The following is a 23,881-nucleotide window of genomic DNA, read 5'->3' as shown; positions in this document are numbered from 1 at the left end:
ATAGATCTAGCGAAATAACTACACCTTTCATCACAACACTTCTTTATTTTACAAATATAATCACGTAGGCTATCTTTCATAACATCCTTCACCCTTATCTTTTACGTATATAAGACAATGATACATAGTTAAATGATATAAGTTTTAAGCATATAAGACATACAAAAAACACTTATATTTGGTATGTTAAAATACGAATTCGACGGCTAAATCCAGGAGGCTAAGAGATAATGTTGGAGCAGGCCAACTCATTTTTTCAGCCTACGAGCTGTAGCTAAAAGCCAGAAGAAAACATAGGAATTTATGGAAATTAAAAGTATAACATAGGTGACTTCCGAGCCGCTTACTTTAGTTATTTAATATTTAGCCGTTAACTTTTATTTATTTACTTTTTTACACGATAGAAATAAAGCATTACATGAATCTGGATCAACACATTTATACGTAATTGAGTTAAAATTGGTAACATGTCATATTTAAAACATTTTCTTTTCTTTTTTTTCCTTTTGATGGTTGATGCATAATGCATTTCCATTCTTCATATGTTTGGAATGTGTACTTGGTTCCTCTTCATTGCATTTATGTTGCAAGAACGCCTTTTGGTGGTTGCACAAAGATCATGTGTGTTTTCTTTTCCATCTTAAATAGCACCGAGTTTTTTTTTTCCCTAAATTCAGAAAAAAGTTAACTCTTGAATGCATTAAAGGTGAACCACTCAATATCTGAACACACGATGAAAGAAACAGATTGATTTTAAAAAGTCAAAAGTCAATTTATTAGATAGGAGCAGAGTAGAGGTGGGCAAATAAACCGGTTAACTGAACCGACCTAAAAACTGAACCGAAACCGAACCGATTTAAAACCGATTATGGAAACCGGTTTGTGCACCTCAAAACCAGTTTAGGTTAAAACCAGTTCGGTTTGGTCAACAAAAGTCAAACCCGGTTTATGATTGGTTTCGGTTCGGGTTGAAACCAGTTTCTTACGATGTTGCGACCGGTTTCGGTTTGGGTTTTGACCAGTTTTTGCCGGTTTCGGATCGGTTAACCGGTTTGGAACCGGTTTTGGTGAAGAAAATTACAAACCGGTTCCGAACCTACGGTTTCAATTGGTTCCAAACCGGTTCTACGTAATCGGTTTCAAACCGGTTCAGTTTTCAGGTTGGTTCGGTTAACGGTTTATTTGCCCACCTCTAGATAGGAGATTATGCAATAATTTTTTAAATCTTTTTTGTGCCAAGTTTATTATTATTATTATTTGTTTGAAAAGCAATGTGTAAAGGGGTAAAGAAGCTATGCTATTTTGATAGTTGACTACTTTTTGGTAACTGTAATGTGTTTTTAAATGGGCAGAGATTTCTATAAAAAGAAGGCTCCTGTTAATTTTTTTACGGATCTGCTTAAATGGAAGTCTACTTGTGGAAATCGATTTAACCATAACCCCCGGTCGAGATATTAGCTTAATCTATCTAGATTGAACTAGTGTTTCTTCATCTATATTGGTTATAAACGAGCCAAGGCGATCCCGAGCTTGACTAGACACAAGCTCGTTTCAAGCTCTATTTCTAAAGCCCGACGTCAGCTCGTTAGTAGTTTGTTAAGCTCGAGCTCGGATCGTTTATATTTATTAGTTAAACTGTATAAAATTTATAATTATTTTTTACATATATTTTAGTTATACTATTATAGTTATTAAACAAACTTGTTTTTTAGACACAAGCTTAGGCTAGAGCTCTTTTAAACACTTCTCAATTCATGTTTTTAGTAAGCCGATCTTAATAGCTTACTAGTGGATTGACTCGTTTACACCCTTAACTATATATCAACTGTAGTTTTGAGAAAAGTAAATAATAAAAGAAAAGGGAGAATATTGAAATGTCGGTTAAATGAAAAAGCATACATCCACATGTTTTCCCATAACATATGCAAGTTTGCATTGCCTCCATGTTGAGCTGCATCCAGTCTTGTATTGCTCTGTAGACCAACTGTCCCACGTTCATTTGTTTTCTTTAAATAATTGGTCATGTCTATTTTAATCATTTGATATTTTATTTACACATAATTATCTACTACAAGTCAATATTTACTAAATTCCTTCACAGATCTACCTTGGCTGCACTCTTCAGATCATAGATCCTTAGTCAAAAAGCCTTGTTTCCTATTGGTAACAACATGAACAACAAGACTTAAAATAATATAAAAGGAGGGCATTTTAGTCTTTTAACATAAATCCTGTCTTCCTTTTATAGATCTACACATATTTGATGCTTGTCGCCCTAAATTCTACTCTCTCTTACTAAATTTGAGTAACAGAAAGCAGAGAAAAGCCGGGGAGATGGCGGTTAAGTTGTCGTGTTTTATCGTGTTCTTCGTGTTGATACAAGCAAATGTGTTTGCATATCAATACCAAGTTGGAAATCTACAAGCTTGGAATGTACCCACCTCAGCAGATCCTAAAGTTTACACAAATTGGCCCAAGAAACTCACTTTCAGGATCGGCGATTCGCTTTGTAAGTTCAAAATCATTCATGATCCAAATTAGGGGTGCGAGTTTTTGACAGGACATGAACCTAACATATAGTTCACGGGTTTGGGATTAATATAAAAGAGTTCAGGTCAGTTTCGGGTCCAACCCACGAACCCACTTAGCTAAATGGTAGTGTTCGTCTCAATCTGGTAGGTCATGGGGGTTGACACATTTAACCCATTTATTTTTCATTTTATTTTTTAATTGTGTTTTATATTATAAATTAAACTGGTTGGATAACTTATAACAAAATTTAAAGAATAAATAAAATTGTTTATATACATTTATGTTTCTTTTTAAAATTGTAATTCCAAAGTATTAATGCGAAAAAAATTAAAGAAAAATCATCGAATGGTCATGTTTTTGTCACCGTGAATATTCTTGTCATGTTTGAGTTCATATGTCTAACACGATTTTTGGGTTTGTGCCAGGTTGGATTGCCAACCCTCAAACACGACCCGTTTAGCACCTCTAATACAAACAAGAAAACTGTTTTCGGGATTCTTGAATTAAAAATGTGTGTAATTGTGCAGTATTTTTGTACCCACCAAGCCAAGACTCAGTAATTCAAGTGACAAAAGAATCCTACAACACTTGCAAACTTAAAAATCCAATCTTGTACATGAACGACGGAAATTCTCTATTCAACATCACTTCCCCGGGTGTTTTTTACTTCACTAGTGGTGTGTCGGGCCACTGTGAAAAATCCCAAAAACTTCAGATTTCTGTGTATGCAAGTGATGGGTCGTTACCTCAACCACCCGCCTCCAGTCCCAGTGGTGCATTGGCTGACACTGCACCTTCGTACCCGACTGTTTTTGGCGGGATACCAACAGGACCATCGCCATCATCATCTTCGTCGTTGCACATTAAAACATCAGTTTTGTTTGCTGCAGTTATTGGAGTTTTGATTTGTGCTTTATTTGGTAGGAAGATATAGGAACAAGTGATATGGATTTTGTGTAATTGAGTTAAAGGTTACATTATTTTTTTCACAATTGTTTAAAGGTATGCAGTGATATTTATTTGTACCATATATAAAAAGATTTTATGCTTTGGAATTTTTACTTTTTTGGAGTATCAAGAAGGACAAGCAGCAGCTTTCATGCATTATTGAATCAAATTATGAAGTATTAAAAAATGGATATTAGATTATACTTTAATTTATTGTTATAGATCCACATTTCAATGTGACCATGTCCACCGTGTCCAGTGTTGGAGAGAATAAAAGAAGGAATTATTGAGTCACTAACTTATTTCAAAATCAACTTGATTTACTTAAGTAATTAACTTATGTCTTACTAAAAGGCTTTAAACTTTTTTGGTTCATATGATTTGATATGAAGTAATTTTGCATGCATTTTATTAAGTAGATTTATAAAGAATTTGTTATCAGGTTTTGAGATCGTAGCAAATTTAAACAAGTAGATCTATCTCTTAAGTCATTTTTGTTAGCTATAGAACTATTTATATCTTTTTCAGAACAATCGCATATATACAAGAAGTTGTGGCAGACCCAGGAATTTTGTTGTGGGGGGCAATTAGGTATCGGTATTCGGCCAAAATAAGTAGATTATTCTTCGTTTTGTTCGAGTTTAGTTACATATTATCCAATCCCAATTCTGTTTTACTCAATTTGAACAAAATTTCTTATGTTCAGACTATTAAACATTTAAACTCTTATACTGCCTTGTGGTTACATTTTTGCATGACAATGATATCAATTATGAATTGTGGTTTCGCTAAGTTTTAGCAAAGGCGAGACTCACCAAACACAACACATTAAAGAGGGGTTGAACTAATCAATTTCCACAATGTCAACTATAATCATAAGAATAAAAATGATCCTGGTTGGATCATGCATGATTTGTCTAACTTGTATTTATGTAATTAATATAATTAACATGAACTATAATGGTTTCGTGGTGTAGTTGGTTATCACGTCAGTCTAACACACTGAAGGTCTCCGGTTCGAACCCGGGCGAAGCCACACCATTTATTAATTTTCACGTTTTTAAAATTTTTAATAATACAAACTTTATAGCAAATATTAATCTCAAACTCTTATGATAACATATTCAATCGTGGTTGCAGGGCAGTTTGTCTAATACCCTGTTACTAAATACAATGCTCTTTAGTACAAAGTCGAATAAGTGCTTCAAAATTAGTTGTATCTTGATTTGCATAACCAAGCAGCCACCTCAGGGCAGAAGTATAATGATTGGATGCTTATCACGGGGGATGATTATTTATTTATTTTGAGCTTTTTACTTATGCCTGCATGCAAAGCACATGGTGAGCAGTGTGTTCTTTTGACTACGTTGCACGAAGTTTTGGTAAGCGCTTTGAAAGGGTTGTCTAGAAACTTTTTATAGGAGCATTGTTAGTTTGTTACAATTAAGTATATTTTACCAAGTACTAATGTGATATTTCTTGCTGCAAGGCTTCTATACAGTTCATGCACAATCTTTTCAAGCGCTTATTTGGGAACTTGTTGTAACATACCAAGGAAAACACTCACTAGTCACTTCTCACCATGTGTTTCATGAGTTAAAAGCTGAAAAAGAGAAATGATGATTCCCTCCTAATACAATTGTTATACTTCTTTCATGAGTTGGCTGCTTCTTGTAATTCATGAAATCATTTTTCGGCAATGGAAAAAATATGCACTACCAAAGAGTAATATGAAAAATATCCCCATGGAAAATGCCTTTTCGACCTCTATAATATTGACGTTTAACAACGTGCATCTTAAAATACATGCATATCACTAGCTTTTATTAAAAAAAAAGATCAAATCTGATAAATATTTATTTCTTTTTTCAACTATTTATGAAGGTTTTGTCTTAAGGTGATTTTAAAACCTTAAAAACATAATTGAAAAAGAAAATAAATAAATATCAATCACTCTTTTGTAAAAGCTAGTAATATAAGATTCAAATCATATCATAAAGCACTCAATGATGATTCATTACAAACAACCTTTTGGATCTGTATTTAAAATCCAAAATGTTATCATCTCAAGAAAGCAAAATTTGTTATCATAAACAGAAAACTGAAACACAATAGATTAATATAATAAACACAGTCGCATTCAATAACAACGGTTTCGTGGTGTAGTTGGTTATCACGTCAGTCTAACACACTGAAGTTTTCCGGTTCGAACCCGGGCGAAGCCATCTGTATATAGATTTTTTCACGTTGTTTGTTTGACTTCAACCAATATTTGTGTTTTGTACTTTTGTGTGGATTTGAGTCTTGAATCATCGGAACAACTAATGGTGCATTATAGAGTGGCGAAGTGGATTTAGTCTATTGTCCACAAGGGTTAAATCACCAGGTTCTTCAAGCTTTGAATCGGTTAAAAATCTACTAGAGTACCCGACGAAGCTTAAGAGAGGCAAAGAGGAGTGTTTACTAATACAAGCAATCTCTTTTGTAATGTGCTAGTTGATTTGGACTTTGGAGAATGAGAAATGATATAATTTTCAAGAACTGGTCTGTCTTGGTGGATAAGGTGGTCATTGATATCAAGGCAAATTCCTATCCTTGGGGGATGAATAGGAGTTGAATATCAAATGTAGATGGGAAGATTGGTGCATGTTCAACTTTGTTAATTTCCCTTTTTGTTAATTGTATCTCCAACTTTCGGGCTCCTTGTAACAAAATCTCAAGTCCTTACACAATGTAACCAATAACATCAATTCGCATCAAAGACCATAAGCTTATCGGTCACATGACGTGCCAGTTACATTCCACAGGATTCTTAATAGCCACGAGAAATCATAAACGATTCAACATCTTCCACCCCAACCTTAACAACATCATCTTGAACACCAATGTCGTTTTTATATCTGTCACAATTATTCCACCCAACTGAGACAGTTACTGTGACTAGACTCTTAGGGGCGCTAAACACAACCTTTTGAAGCATATGAACAACAACGGTGTTCCATGGTACATTAATAAAGAATTCACCTGACCACTGCCTCCAGTAGCGGGCTTACCATGTATCAAAAGCCCTGTCTTGCAATACAAAGCAAAATCCTCACAGTTGTTCCTAACCACATTATAACCTCCAAACCCCTTTGGCTCGCCCAACAGATAGATGGAGTATTGTTACAGTTAGGTATTTTACCAAGCACTAATGAGGTACTTCTTGCTTCAATAAAGTTCACACACAACCTTTTAAAGCGCTTATTCAAGAACTTCTTGTAAGTTACTAAAGAAAACACTCACTTCTCACCATGTGTTTAACTGCCAGCCATAAATTGTTATTATCTTTCATGAGCTGGGTTGCCTGGTTAAGCAGCTCAGGATGCAAGTAACAATGTAAACCATAAAAACGTTTTTCGGCATTGAAAAAATATGCACTACCAAAGAGATATATGAAAAAGATCTACATAGAAAACGCCTTTTCGACTAGCTTAACCATATATACGCATATCACTAGCTTTTATAAAGAAAGATCAAACCTGATTGATATTTATTTATTTTTTCAATTATTTATGAATTTTTTAAAAGACAGAAAATAAGGTGATTTTAAAACTTTTAAAAGAAAACAAATATTAATAAGATTTGATCTCTTTTATAAAAGCTAATAATATAAGATCCAAATCATTATCATAAAGCACCCAATGATGATTCATTACAATCACCTTTTTGGATTTGGATTTAGAATCCAAAATGTCACCATCTCAAAAAAACAAATTTTGTTTCTAGTCATCAAGAGATAATTGAAATAAGATCGATTTATGTAAGAAACACAGTAAACTCTAACAACAACGGTTTCGTGGTGTAGTTGGTTATCACGTCAGTCTAACACACTGAAGGTCTCCGGTTCGAACCCGAGCGAAGCCATTTGTACATTTATTTTTGCACGTTGTTTTCTCAATATTACATTTAAAGGTCTTGTAGCAAATGCATCAATTACATGTTACATTTCCATCATGCCATTCATCTCCCACAATCCAATATTATTATTTATAACCAAAAATTAACATTAACATTGACAGTTCAGTTCTTTTTGTACGGCCGCATTTAAACCAATATGCGACTGATAATGGTGTTCTAGATGACGCGGCTAAGATTAAGGCGAAGGATTGTTTATTCATCAATGCAGAAACATAATGTATAATATTGTCCAATTTACAAAAATACTTGGGGTTGTAGGCATCACATACTAAAAGAGTATATGCAAATGATATCGTTAAAAAAAAGATACAATCACTAAAGCAACAAAGATAATTAAAAACCTGTCTTAGATAACATCTGAAACAAAATCCCAAAGTCCTTACATAGCGTAAACAATAACCCGTGTCAAAGACCATAAGCTTATTGGTTACATGACGTGCCCGTTACATTCCACAGGTTTCTTAATAGCCACGAGCACACATAAACGATTCAACATGTTCCACCCTAACCTTAACAACATCATCTCGGACACCAATGTCGGTTTTATAACGGTCCCAATAATACAGACCAACTGTGGCTGCAACTGTGATCGGACTCAGAGAGGTGCGTAACACAACTTTTTCAAACATTTGAAGAAGAACGGGCTTCCATGGGGCACTAGCGATGGAATTCACCTGACCACTGCCTCCTGTAGCGAGCTTGCCATAAACCAAAAAGCCCGTCTTGCAATACAAAGCGAAATCCTCACAGTTGTTCTTATACACATCATAGTTTCGAAATCCGGTTTCTGATTTGAGCAAATATACGGCTCGGTGGATCACATCAGCAGGTGGGCTTGATGGTTTAATGGTGCATATGCCGCCTCGAATTTTGGAAATATGTGCCCATTTGTTTACTCCATATTGATAAATGTACAGTGACCCGGTGCCAATAAAACAATTCAAACACGAGAGTGTTACTCCACTGTCTGGTTGATGAAAGCCACAGGTGTAAATGCATAAACATGAATCGAAATCACAATTGTTTCCGCATTCGGGTTGTGAAAATCCAATGTCGATAGAGGTGAAACATGAAGATGGAACTTGAATACTAGAAGACACGTTCCATACAGAACTCGCAGTTTCTTGATAGTTCGTGAAATGAATAACCTTGTTTTCACCAACATAAATACCTGTATTGTGTATTTCATTACCATAATTGAAGATCTATTAGTAAAAAAACACATAAATATTTAAAAAAAGATAAAACATAGCTTTCACAAAATTTGATAAATATTAGAGACTTTATTTAGATTGAAACAATAAACAGTTGGTTTTGAGTGTTTAGATAAACCTATCACAATCATTTGATGATAAAATAATTGTAGCAAATATATAATCTGATTCTAAATAGCTTATCCGAGAAATTTTCCAAACACAAACATCCGTTAACCTCACAACTATAGTCCCGAAACAACGATACTTATATTTTCCTAAAAAATGAATTTTAATAAACTATTGGCCGATAATAATAATAATAATCCATACTTACACTTTGACCAATGATAATCCTAACTTTCACTTGTATTGCACAGAGCAATCCCAGTAGCATATTCATCATAGATTTCACACTCAATTACACTTTATTTATACTCAGTTTCGCTACCACATTTCTCTGTTCACAATCTTTAATGTGAGAGAATCGAGTGAAAATCATATATTATTTGATTATGACTATGCTACCAGGATTGCTCTTGGTAACAAAAATTAAAGTTAGGATTATAATGGTCAAAATGCAAGTCCTGGATTATTATCAACAATAGGTCATAGGTAAGAATCATAAAATCAAATTTTATTTCATAAATAACTGTAAGCCCTAATTACTAATTAGTATACAAGATTAAAAAAAGCAAACTTTGATAACTTTGTCTGTTTGATTCCCAAATATAACACGATAGAGTTGTTCATCAATGCAAAACATAGAATGTATATAATAATATAATAATGTTTGAAATGTATGAATAAAATGCAGACCGTGGTGGGCGTAAGTGAATGCAGTTCTCCAGGTGTAAATGTGATCACCGGGCTTGATTTCATCTGGATCAACTCGGTGAGACAAGTAACCCATTTTTTATGATTCTAGGGTTTGAAGGAGCAAGTGTAAATATTGATCGGCTTCTACGCTTTTTTTTTCTTTTTCTTTTTTCTTTGAAAGCCCGACAATGTTTTTTTTAACCAGGTCCACCTAGCTTCAGAGTTTGGCTTGGACTCGGGATACCATACAGTCGGCTATCACTTAACAATTGTTGAGTCATCAGAAGAGCAGACTGATGCTAGACTGTCGCTATCTAGTCAAAAACAATATAAATTAGTGTCCTAATCACCTTAAACTAGTCATGGTAAGTAGGGGGTCGAACCACGAGGAGTATGTGGTCAGTGTAAAGTGTAAACGATTCCTAACATTATGAAGTAATTCAATTAGAGTGCTGACCACACTAGCAAACAATTTAGTTTTATAGTAAACAAACAAATAATCAAAGATTCAATCAGTCAACAAAGCAAATCACACCCGGGAATTCGAGTAAGCAAACTAACAACAAACTCATGCACATAACAGATAAACTATCGTGTGTCAACTACAGACTGACTAACTGGTTAAACCTTAGGCATCCACGCTCGCTAACACACGGCACTGGTTATCAAACGGTCCCTGCCAGTGTGACTCAACTAAGGGCAAACGTTTACTTTCTCACAATTAACATGTCAAAACAATCATATAAGCAATTATCATAGCAACTGGCACACTAATCGTTCTGATCGAAATAAACCTAAACTGATGTTGTGCACAATAATACTAGACATCAATACTCATAGATTAACATCAAAATAATTACAATCAATCGTTCTAGTACATGAGAAAATAACTGAAAGATTACAAACTATACATCCCGGGTATGACTCGAAGGATCTAGCCGCGTCTCGGCATCTCTCGGGCTTTGGTTATGATGTGGTAGAACATGTATGATGCCTTGAGATGATTGGAAGTGATGGTGGCCCTCCTTGCTGCTCTCAAAATCTCCTAGAAAGTGAATTATCTCGTCTAGGGTCGTCAAAACGCAATAAAACATCAAACCCCAACTTTCCCAACTATGGGTAGCGATGGTAGGTAACCTCATTTTTGGATTCCTCTTGTTGAGAAACCCAAAATTCATATATTATGGGTCCCGTAACTCATTTTCTAGCCCAGGTAATGCTCGTTTTACTTCCGGGTCGCTTTCTGTGAACCCATCTTGTTTAGTTTTAGCATCGGCTTTAGTTTTCTCATCCAAACTCCTCCCGAATCCTTCTAACACTTCCCAAGACTTCAACTTATGCTCCAGTCTTCCCAAGATATCATTCCATGCTCGTACAAGTGTCCAATTTAGCATTTTTAACGATCAATGACCTGAAATACAAAAGCACGTATGAAGTACCAAAGTTCTAACAATATACTAAACAAAACTACATAATAAACACACTAATATATATACAAAATACCCGAACATCACAGACCTCTCTGACGTAACACACGGTAGGACGAAAACCCAGTTGGGATCGAGATTCGAGTTGACAGCGTTCCACAAGGCATAGCTCAAATCTTTCATTGCCTTAATCCATAAAAAATGACACAAGTGGGGATCGAACTTTTGTCTCCACTAGAGAACACAAGCCTTCAACATACTACATTGTAATTTGTATAATGTTATTTTTGTTTGAAAAATGTATTTATAAATCATACTTATGGATCATGTGGGGGGGGGGGGTGTTATGGTGTAGGACGGGTATTATGGTCGGGCCGATATAAACAAAGTTAATAATTGGAACCAAGTCATTGACTTCTTTGTGGTTAGATTATCTCCGTGGAAAGCTCATTCTCTAACTATTGGAGGTAGGGTCACTTTTATCAAATCCACCGGGGGGGGGGGGGGGGTCTCAGTTAGGTTAATTAAGCGTATCTTGGTTTCTTTCAACTATGCTAGTCAGATATTTGTCATGAAATGGAGTTAGCCGGTTGTTTAGGAGGAACATTTAGGTGCACTCTCTCAGGTGTACATGTGATTTGTGACTTGGGTCCTGATTCGATTGAACACATATTTTCAGCATGTCTTGTGCATCATAATAGTGTTTGGCGTAGGGTGTCCCTTATCTTTGTGCACTTGATGAGAGATCTGTTGAACCTTCACGAGAATGTGGGTTTGAGAGGTATTATAAAAGAAGTGTTTCATGACATTGTCATCATAGCATGTTAGAGATTATGGAAAGCGTGAAAGGAGAAGTTCCATAAGGGCAAGGAAGTCATGATTGAAAGCATTATTGGCGATACAAAGATCTAAGAGTTCTTGTGGTTTTAAAATAGATCAAAATGTAAGATCATTTCTTTGCCAATTTGATGTAATTTTGTCTTGTTGTTCCCTCTTGAAGGCTGCTGTTTTTGTATTTGTTTCGTAAATAAAGCCACACAAAAGAAATGGTTTCGTGGTGTAGTTGGTTATCACGTCAGTCTAACACACTAAAGGTCTCCGGTTCGAACCCGGGCGAAGCCATAATTGTTTTCTAAACTTTTTTAATTAACAGCAACTTTGTTTATGTAGAACCAGAATGTTTATAACAATTAACATTGTCATCACATGTTAACTGATATTGTCAAATAAAAACAAGGATCCAATCTCACGAAAGCAACAGAAATAATTAAAAACCCGTCTCAGATTACAACTTTTGGAACAAAATTCTAAGTCTTTCAACAAGAGTAACAGTTGGCCTCAACGGCCATAAACCTATCGATTACATGATGTGCCGGTTACCTTCCAAAGTGTTCACAAAACGATGTAAAATCTTCCACCTGAACCATAATAACATCATTTCGCACACTAATGTCGCTTTTATATCTGTCCCAATAAGACCCCCCAATATGGACAGCTAATGTGAGTGGACTCATGGTGCCAGTCACAGCTCTTTGAACCACTGAATCAAGAAAGCGCCATGATGCATTTGCGAAAAAATGCACCTGACCGCTGCCCCCGGTAGCGAGCTTGCTATAAACCAAAATACCCGTCTTGCAATACAAAGCGAAATCCTCACAATTGTTGTAACATATATTATAGTTTCCAAATCCGGTTTCTAATTTGAGCATATATATGGCTCGATGGATCACGTCTTGGGGTGGGTTTGATGGTTCCATGGTGCATGTGCCGCCTCGGATTTTGGACATATATGCCCATTTGTTTACTCCATATTGATAAATGTACAGTGACCCGGATCCAATAAAACAATTCAAACACGAGAGTGTTACTCCACTGTCTGGTTGATGAAAGCCACAGGTGTAAATGCATAAACATGAATCGAAATCACAATTGTTTCCGCATTCGGGTTGTGAAAATCCAATGTCGATAGAGGTGAAACATGAAGATGGAACTTGAATACTAGAAGACACGTTCCATACAGAACTCGCAGTTTCTTGATAGTTCGTGAAATGAATAACCTTGTTTTCACCGACGTAAATACCTGCATTGAGTAATGTATTACTATAATTGAAGATCTATTAGAAAAAAAACACATATATATTTAAAAATAAAAAAAATAATAATTAGCTTTCACAAAATTTGTCAATATTAGAGACTTTATTTAGATACAAGCAATAAAGTAATAAACAGTTAGTTTTTGAGTGTTTGGATGGAGGCAAGCCTATTGCAATCATTTGATGATAAAATAATCTGTTTTGAAGTTGCAAATAAATAATCTATTCTGAATTGCTTATTCGTGAAATCGTCCAAACACTCATTTGATTATTTCAAATAGCATAAGCAGTCTAAACAAGCAATCCGAAACACACCCCTTAGTACCAAAACAACGATACTTGCATTTTCTTTGAAAAATTGGATTCTAATAATCCTAACTATGACTTATTGGCCGATAATAATAATAATAATCCATACTTACACTTTCACCAATGATAATCCTCGCTTTCACTTTTGTTGCCAAGAGCAATCTCGGTAGCATAATCAAATAGATTTTACAGTCAACTTACATTTGATTTATACTCGATTTCACTAGAAATTGAGTGAAAATCAAGTATATATAAATCTATGACAATTATGCTACCGGGGTTGTTCTGGGCAACAAAAGAGAAAGTTGGGATCATCATTGGTTAAAGTGTAAGTATAAATTACCACACAAAATTAAAACAACAAAAACTTAAGGAAAGAAAACTAAACTATGGCCCTATTTTCCCAATTATATATATATATATATATATATATTATATTTGTTTATCAATGTACAAAATAAATGGGAGAAAATACAGAAGCATAGACAAATGGGATGAACAGTTAGCTATAGGTACAAACCGTGGTGGGCATAAGTGAATGCAGTTCTCCAGGTGTAAATGTGGTCTCCGGGCTTGATATCATCTGGACCAACTCGGTGAAAAAGATAACCCATTTTATGATTTCTCGATTGTTAACTCAGGATAATTTTGATTCTAGGGTTAGGAAGGCAGGTGCAAGTGTCTGCGTAAACTATACTATACTCCTGCTTTCATGGGCCCATTTGACAGGTGTCCAAAGTATTTTATTAGATAAATAAATGGAGGCGACGAGTTGGACTCTTGGGCCTAATGGTATCTAGTTTAAGGAAAATTGAATTTAAACCATACTAATTATTGACTATTTGCAATCCCCAGGTGGTAGTACCAACTAACGAAATGTTTGCTAGTAGTTTTATCGTTTTTTGCTGGAAAACTCAATATGAACACCACCACCACTTGAACACCGCACGCTGACCACCACCACCACCACTTGAACACCGTGCACTGACCACAGAACCACCTGAACACCACCTTACTCACCAAAAAACAACCACCGTCACTTGAGCACCACCGCTAACCCCCACCACTTGAACACCACCAAAAACCAACACACCAACTGACACCGATTATGGTTTTAGGGTTTCGGCAACCTCAATAGCTGGGGCTTTTACTAGAAAAAGGTTTCAGACGGTACGAGCTATGGTTACAACGAGGTTTGGAACGAAAATGTTGAGTTTTCTAGGCAAAAAAGGAGTTTTCCTGCCAAAAACGTTTTTCAACAACTAACAACGTTAGGATTCTATTAGTCAGAGTTCGTTGGTGGAAAATATATTAAAAGATGAGCCATCCAGCAAAGATTTCTTAGTCATAAGCGCTATTTGCCAATAATCAATAACTGAATAGTTGGGATCGTTTAAATCCAATTTTCCTTTATAATATGACCATTACTATTTCCAAAGGTTTTAACTTCACATTTAGGAGGTGTTTGGGAACCCGTATTTTCATCAACTTATAATTTATAAACTTTTGAAAAGTTAAAAAGGTGTATAAGGTGTTTGGCAAACCATAAGGCCTTATGGATTTTAACTTACGGAGAAAACAAAATAAATGGGTTTTGAAAGGTTAGGAATATGTAACTTATTAAAAAAAATAGTGCACTTGGTTTTCCCTAACACATAAGTTAATCCAAACATTTTTTTAAAAACTTCTTTTAAGAAATTCATAAGTTAATAAGTCATTTTAACAAAAAGTTCTTTTTCACTTAGATAAGCAATCCCAAAGACACCCTTAATCTTTTTTTAACTCCTTTTTTGTTTGTTTTAAATCATTATAATAGCTATGTTGACTAAAATAAATATTAAAATAGCCTCATAATTCAATGTTTTAGAAACCGGTATTTTATTCGTACCGGTTTAGACTAAAAAATGGTACAACCGGTTGAATAAGATTGTGCCAGGAGGTTCAACCGGGTTGTATAGTTTACCTTATAATTTCATATAAATGCAACTTTAATTAAAAAAAATAAAAAATTGCATGATTCCATAATAAAATATCATTCAAAAGTTAATTTATGTTCAAAATGCAATACAAAAGCACTTGATTTTCAAACAAAATTTTTTTAAAATAAAGGTGCACAATTGATTTATGTCATCGGAGTGTTGCATGCATCGAGTTCATTATCGCTTAAAAGATGAAATTCACTCTCATGGTCATCCTCATCAACAAGATTATAAGTACTTTCATTTCCAACAATAATAAATATAAAGTTTTAGTTACCTATAATCATAATATACAAAAATTAAATGAAATAAGTAATATATACAAAAAAAAAAAATGGGCCTGAAACATAAAAAAATTGATAGGCTTTTAAACCAGTTATTTTTATGAAAACCGGCCGGTTTGATGTTTCATAAAACTGCTCAAATATACCAGGTTCAAAATACCGGGCTGCTCACCGAAATCCGGTTCAACCGGTTGAACCGGCCAGTTTTTAAAGCACCGCTTAGAATTTGTTATATTACTAATTAGCCAATGATTGAAACATGCCCTTTTAGCGCATGAGAAAAAAAAAGGGAAAATTCCCAAAATAGTCTTTTTTAGATAGAGAAGTCTCAAAATAGCCATTTTTTTCTTAAAATCTTTTATAATTTGGACTGTCAAGACGCATTGGGAAAAGATAAAAATAAATGCGAGATTTCGAAAGAAATTCAGGTAAAAGATGAGATTTGGGGAAATAATGTCGGTAAAGTCCAAATTATTTGTAATATTGGAGCAAAAGTTCAAATTTTTCAAAAAAATTTTTATTCAAAAAACCGTCTTGGGAGACTGTATTAATATGTTTCCTACCTTTCACGTCCATATTTTTAAATTCTTGGAAAAATTATTTTTTACAATTATACAACTAAACCACCATCACCCACTTGAACCACCACTGTCACACCCCGACCAAAGGCGGCGGAACATGCCGAGGTGTAACGATTGTCCATAAGCACATGACACTAATTAAAGTGACAGCATTTAATAAACTCATTTCATTTCACAACATCGAAAATGTCACATAACAATTATCCATAAAATAACCATAAACAAGATATCACAAAATATGACAAATTGATATTGTTCATTTTTACTAATATCCTAAGGTCTTTGATGTCGTTTTCTTCACAATCATAAATCAACCAAGATGCAAACCTGCAACATTTCATAAAATAAAGTTTGTCAACACAAAGGTCGGTGAGCAATTCATAAGTTTAATCATATCAGTATATAATAAAGATAGCCACAAAACTTGCATACGAAACGATAAATAAAAGTGATAATTTGGATAAATAGATATCGCTAAACACATTAGCGACACCTAGCTATAAGGGGATGCCAAATAGTCTAGGATTTTATAGTTATCGTTAATTGCATTACGTTAACGACACCTTGCTATAAGGGGATGCCAAATAGTCTAGGATTTTATAGTTCCACCAACCAAAAGCGATAAACACATAGGCATATAAGCATAGAACACCAAATCGAGCAATTATTTAGGTAAAGTATACAACTACGTTTGTGGTTTAAGATTCAAATATAAAGCATTTTGTTGAATAAGTATGAAATGTCACCCCCAAAATAAAAGATGGAAAATGGGGTATGAAGTACTCACCTTCAAGTGGTAAACTTGAAAGATGATAATTTGGAGATTTGTCGGAACGACGAGTTTAACGCACAATGCCTAAAAAGAAAAGAAGTCTTGAATTTAGAAAGGTTGTCTTGAAGGTCTTTAAACAAAATAAATGTTGAGAAATGTAAATAATTAAAGTTCAAGGTTTAAAATGTGACTATTTAAGAATTTATAATAATAACCCTTTAAAAATGTAAGTTTGCTCGAAACCGGGTTAAAGTATCTAACCTTAATATTTACTCAACCTATGTTAAGTAATAAGGTGGGTAAAATGCAATAATGCAAATCCCTTTGGAATAAAGATACTAAAGCGGGTTTTTTTTTATCGAGTGTTCGGGTTGTCGGTTCGGGTCTTGATAATTGGTCAAACCCAAAGTCAACTTTCCAAAATATTGAATGTTATGAGATAACTCAATAAAATTTAATAAGACTTAACCAAGTATGTAGTTCCATTGTTTTAGAACTAACAACGCACGTCAAGCGAGTGTTCGGTTTTGTCGGTCCAAACTTTGTTATGAGATCAAGTTGGATCCAACATTTCCAAGTACTTAATAAAATATTTAAAAATCAATTTGTAACTATTTGTAAAGAAATATACAAATCTTGATGGCTAAAAAAAACACACTTGTGTGTCTTAAGCGAGCAAGAATCGGTTTGGTTCGGTCTCCATCTCACAACAAGTTCATAGATGGTTTCCACATGTCCAAACACTAAAGAACTTGTATAATAATGTACAAATAAAAAAATACCAAAAGTTAACAATAAAGTCTTTAAACAAAAGTTCGGTTTTCGGTTCGGATCGTGTTTCGGGTTAAGACCGAGGTAAGATTCTACAAACCCATAACCATAGAATTTGTAAAAATGATTTTAGAAACTTAGATCTAACACTAAGTATGTTTAAACAAACAAAACTAGTAACAAAGTTCGGTTTACGGTTTAGAGCTATTTACGGTTAAACCGAAGCATAGACTTTTAAACCCATAACCATGGAACTTGTAAACATGACCAACAAACTAAAATAAGCAAGATTAATATGTATGAACAAGTTATATAGATGTATATATATCAAGGACACGAAGTCCTCCATGAAGCCTTGCCTTATGGGGTCCGAAACCTCACCGACCGAAATTGGAGAAGTAACTACCAAAGGTAAACAAGGGGTGTATATTATATATATGTTGTACAACCATAAACAAGTATTAATAAGGCTACATAAACTAATTAAGATGAAAGACCAAAATCCTTCAAGAACACTTAAGAAGATAACCTTGAATCTTTGATGTTTGAGAGAGTTTTTTTTTTGGAGTTGTAGCAATGGAAAATGAAGAGGAAATGTGGTGTATATATAGGGTAATGTTGGTGGTCAAATATGGGTGTAGACACAAGAGTTTTCATGCAAAATGGATCAAGACAAAAACACAAAACAACAAAAAATAAATAAATAAATAATAAATAAATAAATAAATAAATAAATAAATAAATAAAAATAAAAATAAAAATAGGATGTTTTCAAGACCCAACAAGTGTGAAACAATATTGTAACATAAATCCATCATTTTGATTATAACATAAGCTTCGGTTTACAAATCGGGTCGGTTTACATAATAAACAAATACAAAAACGAATACAAACAAGACCCGAAATTGACGAATGTCACAACCACCACCACCTTGAACCACCACCACTACCGTCACCACTACCGCACCCATCACCGCCGTTGCCCCCACCCCATCACCACCACCGCTGCACCCACTCTGGAAACAATAACCGTTTGCCACCATCATCTTTACCGGAGAGCACTTTTAATGTACACATCTATGGATTTTTCCAAGAACTTTTAATTCCACCTATACTTCATTTATGGGTGTAATGGTGGTGTGAAGTAAGGTAAGCATACAAGAACTTCATTCCACTTTTAATAACCGGTGGTGGTGATAGGGTGGGGGTGACGGTGGTGATGGGTGCGGTAATGGTGGTGGTTCAAGGTGGTGTTGGTGGTTCAAGTGGGTGATGGCGGTTTAGGGGTATAATAGTAAAAAATATATTTTTCCAAGAATTTAAAAATATGGATGTGAAAGGTAGGAAACATAATAATACAATCTCTTAAGATGTTTTTTTTGAGTAAAAAAGTTTTTGAAAAATTTGAACTTTTGCTCCAAGATTACAAATAATTTGAACTTTACCAACATTATTTCCCCAAATCTCGTCTTTTACCTGATTTTCTTTCAAAATCTCGTCTTTATTTTATCTATTCCCAATGCGTCTTGACGGTCCAAATTATAAAAGATTTTGAGGAAAAAGGGCTATTTTGGGACTTCTCTCTCTAAAAGGGGCTATTTTGGGAATTTTCCCGAAAAAAAATGGCGCATGATAATGAAGCTGTTTTTTTTTTAATTCTTAAAATAGTCATTTTTAGAGAGAAGTCCCAAAATAGCTCTTATTTGTTGATTATTTTCAGGAATTTGTACTTTGAAGACAAATTGGGAGAAGATATAAATTATGAGGGAGCAGGCTAAAAACTTAAAAATATGTAGAAAGCAGATCAAATATGGGAAAATGTTGATGGAAAATTCCAAATTATTTCAAAAAATTGAGAGACCAGACCATATTTTTTCTTAACTTTTGTTCTCAAAATACAGTTTCCCAAGACTATTATTTTTATGTTTTCTACCTGGACCGTATATATTTTCAAACTCTAGGAAAATGAGCTTTTTAAATTCGTACTGGGAGACGCATTTAAGAGACATTTGTTCTTAGAAGACGAGATTATTGTATTTTCTTCATTGTTCATCCAGATCTTATAGTTCTTCATCTTCATATATATTTTCAATCTCAATTATCAAATCATCCGATCATCTTTCTTTTCTTCAAATCTCGTCTCCTAAGATCTGGACGAACAAGGAAAGAAAATATATACTCAGTTGAGTTGTACATTTTGCATATGTTCTTGTACTCAGTTGATGCAACAAGTTGGGTAATTGGGGCTTTGTTTTCTTACCAAATTTGTCTAGATATTAAATTGAATATTGACCTTTATTTAGTATCGATTTAATTATTTTTTTATTAAAACGATTATTATACCTAGTTGGTACGCCATACGTCTACCTATATGAATTTATTGAGGGTAATTACGTCTTTTTGCAAACACAATTGTTTCACATTGACCCGGTTAGATAAGTTGTCGTAATCAAAGACCAGACGTTCAGTGGTAGTCTCATGACTTATTTTTATAAGAGGTGGTGGTTCGAGTCTCACCTAGAGCAGTTTGTTTCGGTTGAGCTAAGGTTTCTTCCTCGGTGAGAATGGATGGGCCAAGTCATCATATTACGTTCTTCGGACGAAATGGTGATTTGTTTGCAAGGGATCCCATTGTGCGGCCCTTTGGTGTTTTGAAAGGAAAAGATACATAGTTGTAATAAGTAGTCAAACGCATTGATGGGAATCACATTCTATCGAAACATTTTTAAAACGTCACTTTATAAAAGGTGTATAGTTGTATTATAGTTTATTTAATGTAATTAAAATTATCGATTTTATGTTATAGTTAAAATATAAGGATAACAAACTTCTTGAAAGTTATTTAATAACAAAAAAGAAAAAAGTATGACTATCCAAATTGAAAAAATATATATGAAAGATGAAGAACTACAAGATCTGGACGAACAAGGAAGGAAATACAATAATCTCGTCTTCTAAGAACAAATGTCTTTGAAATGCGTCTCTCAAGACGAATTTTAAAAAAGCCCATTTTCCTAAAATTTGAAAATATGTACGACCCAGGTAGGAAACATAAAAAAACAGAAATAATATGGCCTGGTCTCTCAATATTTTGAAATAATTTGGACTTTTCCATCAACATTTTCCCATATTAGTCTGCTCCCTACATATTTTTAAGTCTTTGGTCCGCTCCATCATAATTTATATCTTCTCCCAATGTTTCTACTAAGTATATATTCTTGAAAATAATAAGCAAAAGAGATATTTTAAGAATTCTATCTCTAAAAAGAACTATTTTAAAAATTTTTCCTGTTTCTTTTTTCCCTCAAAATCGCAAAGAAGGCGAATGGTTGACGATGGAGATAAATGGTTGAGACATGAGCACAAAGTCAAACATATTTAGATAATTTATAAAAGTTGATAACTATTTTCATTCCTTTGATCAATGGGTTATTTTGACTATTTCCTTCTTTTTTTTTAATTTAATGAACTTAAGCTATTCATTGCGACTTTCATTAGATCCTACACCTTTCATAGGTATATAACCTACGCAAGCCGAGCAAAAGTCAACTCGTTTTAATCAACATAGTTCGAGCTCCAGTCATGTAACTTAACAAATTTCAAGCTTAAGCTGGCTCACATAGAGTTCTAATTTGATTTGCTTAAAGCTTCATATATATCCAAAACTTGAGAGCTTGGCCTATGAGAAAACTTCAATCTCGATTCGTTTATTATTAATTAATGATTTTATTTATATGTCTAACATAATTATGTGAAATTTTATATATACAGTATATATAATATGTATTATTTAATTATTATTTTCATCATAGTTATATAGAATTATTTATACCTTAAGCAAAACGTATTTAATATTGAATATAAGTAATATGCTTGATTCGTCTTCGCAGCTAGCGTAGTCTTATGACATATGAAGCTAGGTCTCATTCATTAAATTCAAGGGTTTATTTTAAGACTAGACAACTTGAGCCCTTGTATCTCGGCTCAATTCAAGGTATTAGCGAGCCTGTCTTGAGTCGTTCACTAGTCGCTCAGCTTGTTTAAATCCCAGGGGTTTTCTATTAGAACCCAAGGCAGCCCTAAATTTTGTTGCAAAGATAAGATTCATGTGCTAGTTAGTGGTCTCGACAACTACCATCCAACTTGATCCGTATATCAAGAATTTTTGTGAGTCCCATGTTTTTTTTTTCGTTTATTGGCTTGACTTTTGGAAGTTTGGATGCACCTACCCTTCTCATTCCACATACGTAGTTTAAGTTGACTCACATAAACAGAAAGACTGAACATTCAAAAGTCGATGAAAGCACTTTCACCTCTTTTTCCTCTGCATGTGTATATATGCATATAAAATACAACCTTGAGCAAATTTTAATCAACGCATGAGCAGATGGATCTATTATCCAAGGATCTGTTATCCCAGAAAATCGAAAGATCCGAGCTCGAACAAGGAGATCATATATATAGTTGGAGGAAACCAGGATACACACACCATGGTTAGTTCCCTGATTCAATTATGCATTAATTTAACAATTAACTAATTTGCTAAAAGTATATATGTGCCCAGGCATCTATATAGGAGAAGACAAAATTATTCATTTTGTGAGATCCAAAAAGAAGGCTGGGGGTGATCTTTTATCAAACTTTAGAGGATTCACAACGAGTAGTGGCGGTGATGGTGAAAAAACACACTGTTCGACTTCGTTTTGTAAGTTGGAGAAAGTGGCCGAAAGTGGAGTAAAATTGTCTTGCATAGATTGTTTCCTTAAAAAGGGGTCATTGTGCCGGTTTAAATATCAAGTAAGCCGCGAGTTTCTTCTAGCAAAAATGGTTGCTGGAACATGCACCACTGCGGAATCTGATCCGCCAGAAGAAGTTATACATAGGGCTACTTATTTGTATGAAAATGGGTATGTAAAGTATCATCAGATGGATAATAATTGTGAAGATTTTGCACTTTACTGTAAAACTGGTCTATGGAGCAAGGATACTAGATACCAAGGGAGGAGTAGTCAAGCGAATATGATTCATCGAACAAGCCACGATAAGAAAGATGCGGACTGGGGGGAGAGAATCCATCGATGTGCAACCGCGATTCCAAGAACATTCTTGAAGAGAGAAAATAAAGACTTGGGTATTCGCCAGGATGTTGAGAAGGTACCGGTAGAGAAGTTATCGTCCTTTTGTGCTTCTTTGAAGTAATAATGAATAAACAACGTACACGCAAACTTCGACTGTTTCACAATAATTTATTTATTAGTTCGGAATGCCTTTTTAAAATGTGATTCAAATGCTAACCTTGCGCACATCAAGATTTGATAACGTCATTTGCTTTTTGAAATAGAGCCGATTTGGCGAAGTCTTGAAGAGGCCAGGAGTCTAGCTTTTGGATAGTTTGTTAGTCTATTATTGTTTGCCTATTTAAGGTCTTTCCCATTTCACTTGATGTATGCAATTTTATTCAGTTAATCAAGAAGAATCATTTGAGTCATTTTATGTTTTGTGTTTCTGAAGAAACACTAATTGACCCCGGCAGATTACGGATAATCTGGGGGTTAAATAGATGTTTCCCACGAGGGTTATGTCCGGCAAGATGGTTATTTTTCTGATGACCTGCAAAACAGACACCGTGAGCTCGTCACTGAGAAGGGGGGGGGGTACCTCCTTGTGACCACCCTCCGGCGTGAGAATCAGACTAGATTGCTCTTGAATATAAGTGTATATAAAGAGAAATGACTAGAGCAGATATCAGATAATATATGGAGATATAAGATAAGATATAAGATGATAATACCGTTCCAAGGTGTTGGAGTATTTATAGCCGAAGGTAGGTTTCCAAGCAGGTACAGCCGGCTGAATAGTATTCCTGTTCTACCAACTGTGGGCTACGCACGTGCCATGCTGATGGTTGGTGGGTAGGCAGCGGCTGATAGTGACCAGGCCGGCTGTGTACTATTCCTTTTCCACCAACTGCAGGCTATGGACGTGCCCCGACAGGGGTTGGTGAGTAGGCAGCGGCTGATAGTGACTTTAAGTACTAGAGCGTGCTGCCTGTCGTACTGTTGTCAGTGAGCTGTCGCAGCTTTGGTCAGATCTTTTGTCCATACCTTGGCAGGTCAGTACAAAAGATCCTCCAGTATCGTACGGACTGGCTCATTTGGGCGGGAGTATTCCCGGCTTTGGGCGGGAGTGTTCCCGACTTGCTCATTCCTTCTT

At 34.7% G+C, this 23,881-nt stretch overlaps 4 protein-coding genes and 4 non-coding genes across 8 annotated transcripts; 6 read left to right on the top strand and 2 right to left on the bottom strand.

Annotated features, from left to right (window-relative positions):
• Window positions 1–2,266: 2,266 nt before the first annotated feature.
• LOC143563957 (early nodulin-like protein 8) lies at window positions 2,267–3,543 on the top strand. The gene is made up of 2 exons (XM_077051372.1): window positions 2,267–2,509; window positions 3,060–3,543. The coding sequence occupies exons 1-2, from the start codon at window positions 2,335–2,337 to the stop codon at window positions 3,464–3,466; spliced, it is 582 nt and encodes a 193-aa protein (XP_076907487.1). The 5' UTR covers window positions 2,267–2,334; the 3' UTR covers window positions 3,467–3,543.
• Window positions 3,544–4,442: 899 nt separating this feature from the next.
• TRNAV-AAC (transfer RNA valine (anticodon AAC)) lies at window positions 4,443–4,516 on the top strand. Its single transcript has one exon. It is a non-coding gene; the product is annotated as a tRNA-Val (tRNA).
• Window positions 4,517–5,631: 1,115 nt separating this feature from the next.
• Window positions 5,632–5,705, top strand: TRNAV-AAC (transfer RNA valine (anticodon AAC)). Its single transcript has one exon. It is a non-coding gene; the product is annotated as a tRNA-Val (tRNA).
• Window positions 5,706–7,312: 1,607 nt separating this feature from the next.
• TRNAV-AAC (transfer RNA valine (anticodon AAC)) lies at window positions 7,313–7,386 on the top strand. The gene has a single exon. It is a non-coding gene; the product is annotated as a tRNA-Val (tRNA).
• A 497-nt stretch (window positions 7,387–7,883) lies between these two features.
• Window positions 7,884–9,546, bottom strand: LOC143563955 (protein LEAD-SENSITIVE 1-like). The gene is made up of 2 exons (XM_077051368.1): window positions 9,453–9,546; window positions 7,884–8,611 (listed from the first exon to the last, which is right to left on the bottom strand). The coding sequence occupies exons 1-2, from the start codon at window positions 9,544–9,546 to the stop codon at window positions 7,902–7,904; spliced, it is 804 nt and encodes a 267-aa protein (XP_076907483.1). The 3' UTR covers window positions 7,884–7,901.
• Window positions 9,547–11,927: 2,381 nt separating this feature from the next.
• TRNAV-AAC (transfer RNA valine (anticodon AAC)) lies at window positions 11,928–12,001 on the top strand. The gene has a single exon. It is a non-coding gene; the product is annotated as a tRNA-Val (tRNA).
• A 204-nt stretch (window positions 12,002–12,205) lies between these two features.
• On the bottom strand, window positions 12,206–13,906 carry LOC143563956 (protein LEAD-SENSITIVE 1-like). Its single transcript, XM_077051369.1, has 2 exons — window positions 13,802–13,906; window positions 12,206–12,959 (listed from the first exon to the last, which is right to left on the bottom strand). Exons 1-2 carry the CDS (start codon window positions 13,893–13,895, stop codon window positions 12,256–12,258), a joined length of 798 nt encoding a protein of 265 aa, XP_076907484.1. The 5' UTR covers window positions 13,896–13,906; the 3' UTR covers window positions 12,206–12,255.
• An 8,149-nt stretch (window positions 13,907–22,055) lies between these two features.
• On the top strand, window positions 22,056–22,867 carry LOC143563949 (protein LEAD-SENSITIVE 1-like). Its single transcript, XM_077051365.1, has 2 exons — window positions 22,056–22,161; window positions 22,233–22,867. The coding sequence occupies exons 1-2, from the start codon at window positions 22,056–22,058 to the stop codon at window positions 22,865–22,867; spliced, it is 741 nt and encodes a 246-aa protein (XP_076907480.1).
• The last annotated feature ends 1,014 nt before the right edge of the window (window positions 22,868–23,881 follow it).

This window comes from Bidens hawaiensis, unplaced genomic scaffold (genome assembly GCF_021521415.1).
Source record: "Bidens hawaiensis isolate Kalapana, Puna unplaced genomic scaffold, B.hawaiensis_p1.1 tig00021674_1, whole genome shotgun sequence".
In the NCBI taxonomy this organism is placed as follows: domain Eukaryota; kingdom Viridiplantae; phylum Streptophyta; class Magnoliopsida; order Asterales; family Asteraceae; genus Bidens; species Bidens hawaiensis.
The sequence above is the reverse complement of the archived record's forward strand: the minus strand, read 5'-3'. Positions and strand labels throughout refer to the sequence as shown.

Coding starts and splice junctions, on each gene's coding strand:
- LOC143563957 (XM_077051372.1), top strand. CDS start 2,335: ATGGCGGTTAAGTTGTCGTGTTTTATCGTGTTCTTCGTGTTGATACAA. Junction 2,510..3,059: donor CAGGATCGGCGATTCGCTTT/GTAAGTTCAAAA, acceptor GTAATTGTGCAG/TATTTTTGTACCCACCAAGC.
- LOC143563955 (XM_077051368.1), bottom strand. CDS start 9,546: ATGGGTTACTTGTCTCACCGAGTTGATCCAGATGAAATCAAGCCCGGT. Junction 8,612..9,452: donor ATTCACTTACGCCCACCACG/GTCTGCATTTTA, acceptor TACACAATACAG/GTATTTATGTTGGTGAAAAC.
- LOC143563956 (XM_077051369.1), bottom strand. CDS start 13,895: ATGGGTTATCTTTTTCACCGAGTTGGTCCAGATGATATCAAGCCCGGA. Junction 12,960..13,801: donor ATTCACTTATGCCCACCACG/GTTTGTACCTAT, acceptor TACTCAATGCAG/GTATTTACGTCGGTGAAAAC.
- LOC143563949 (XM_077051365.1), top strand. CDS start 22,056: ATGGATCTATTATCCAAGGATCTGTTATCCCAGAAAATCGAAAGATCC. Junction 22,162..22,232: donor ACCAGGATACACACACCATG/GTTAGTTCCCTG, acceptor ATATGTGCCCAG/GCATCTATATAGGAGAAGAC.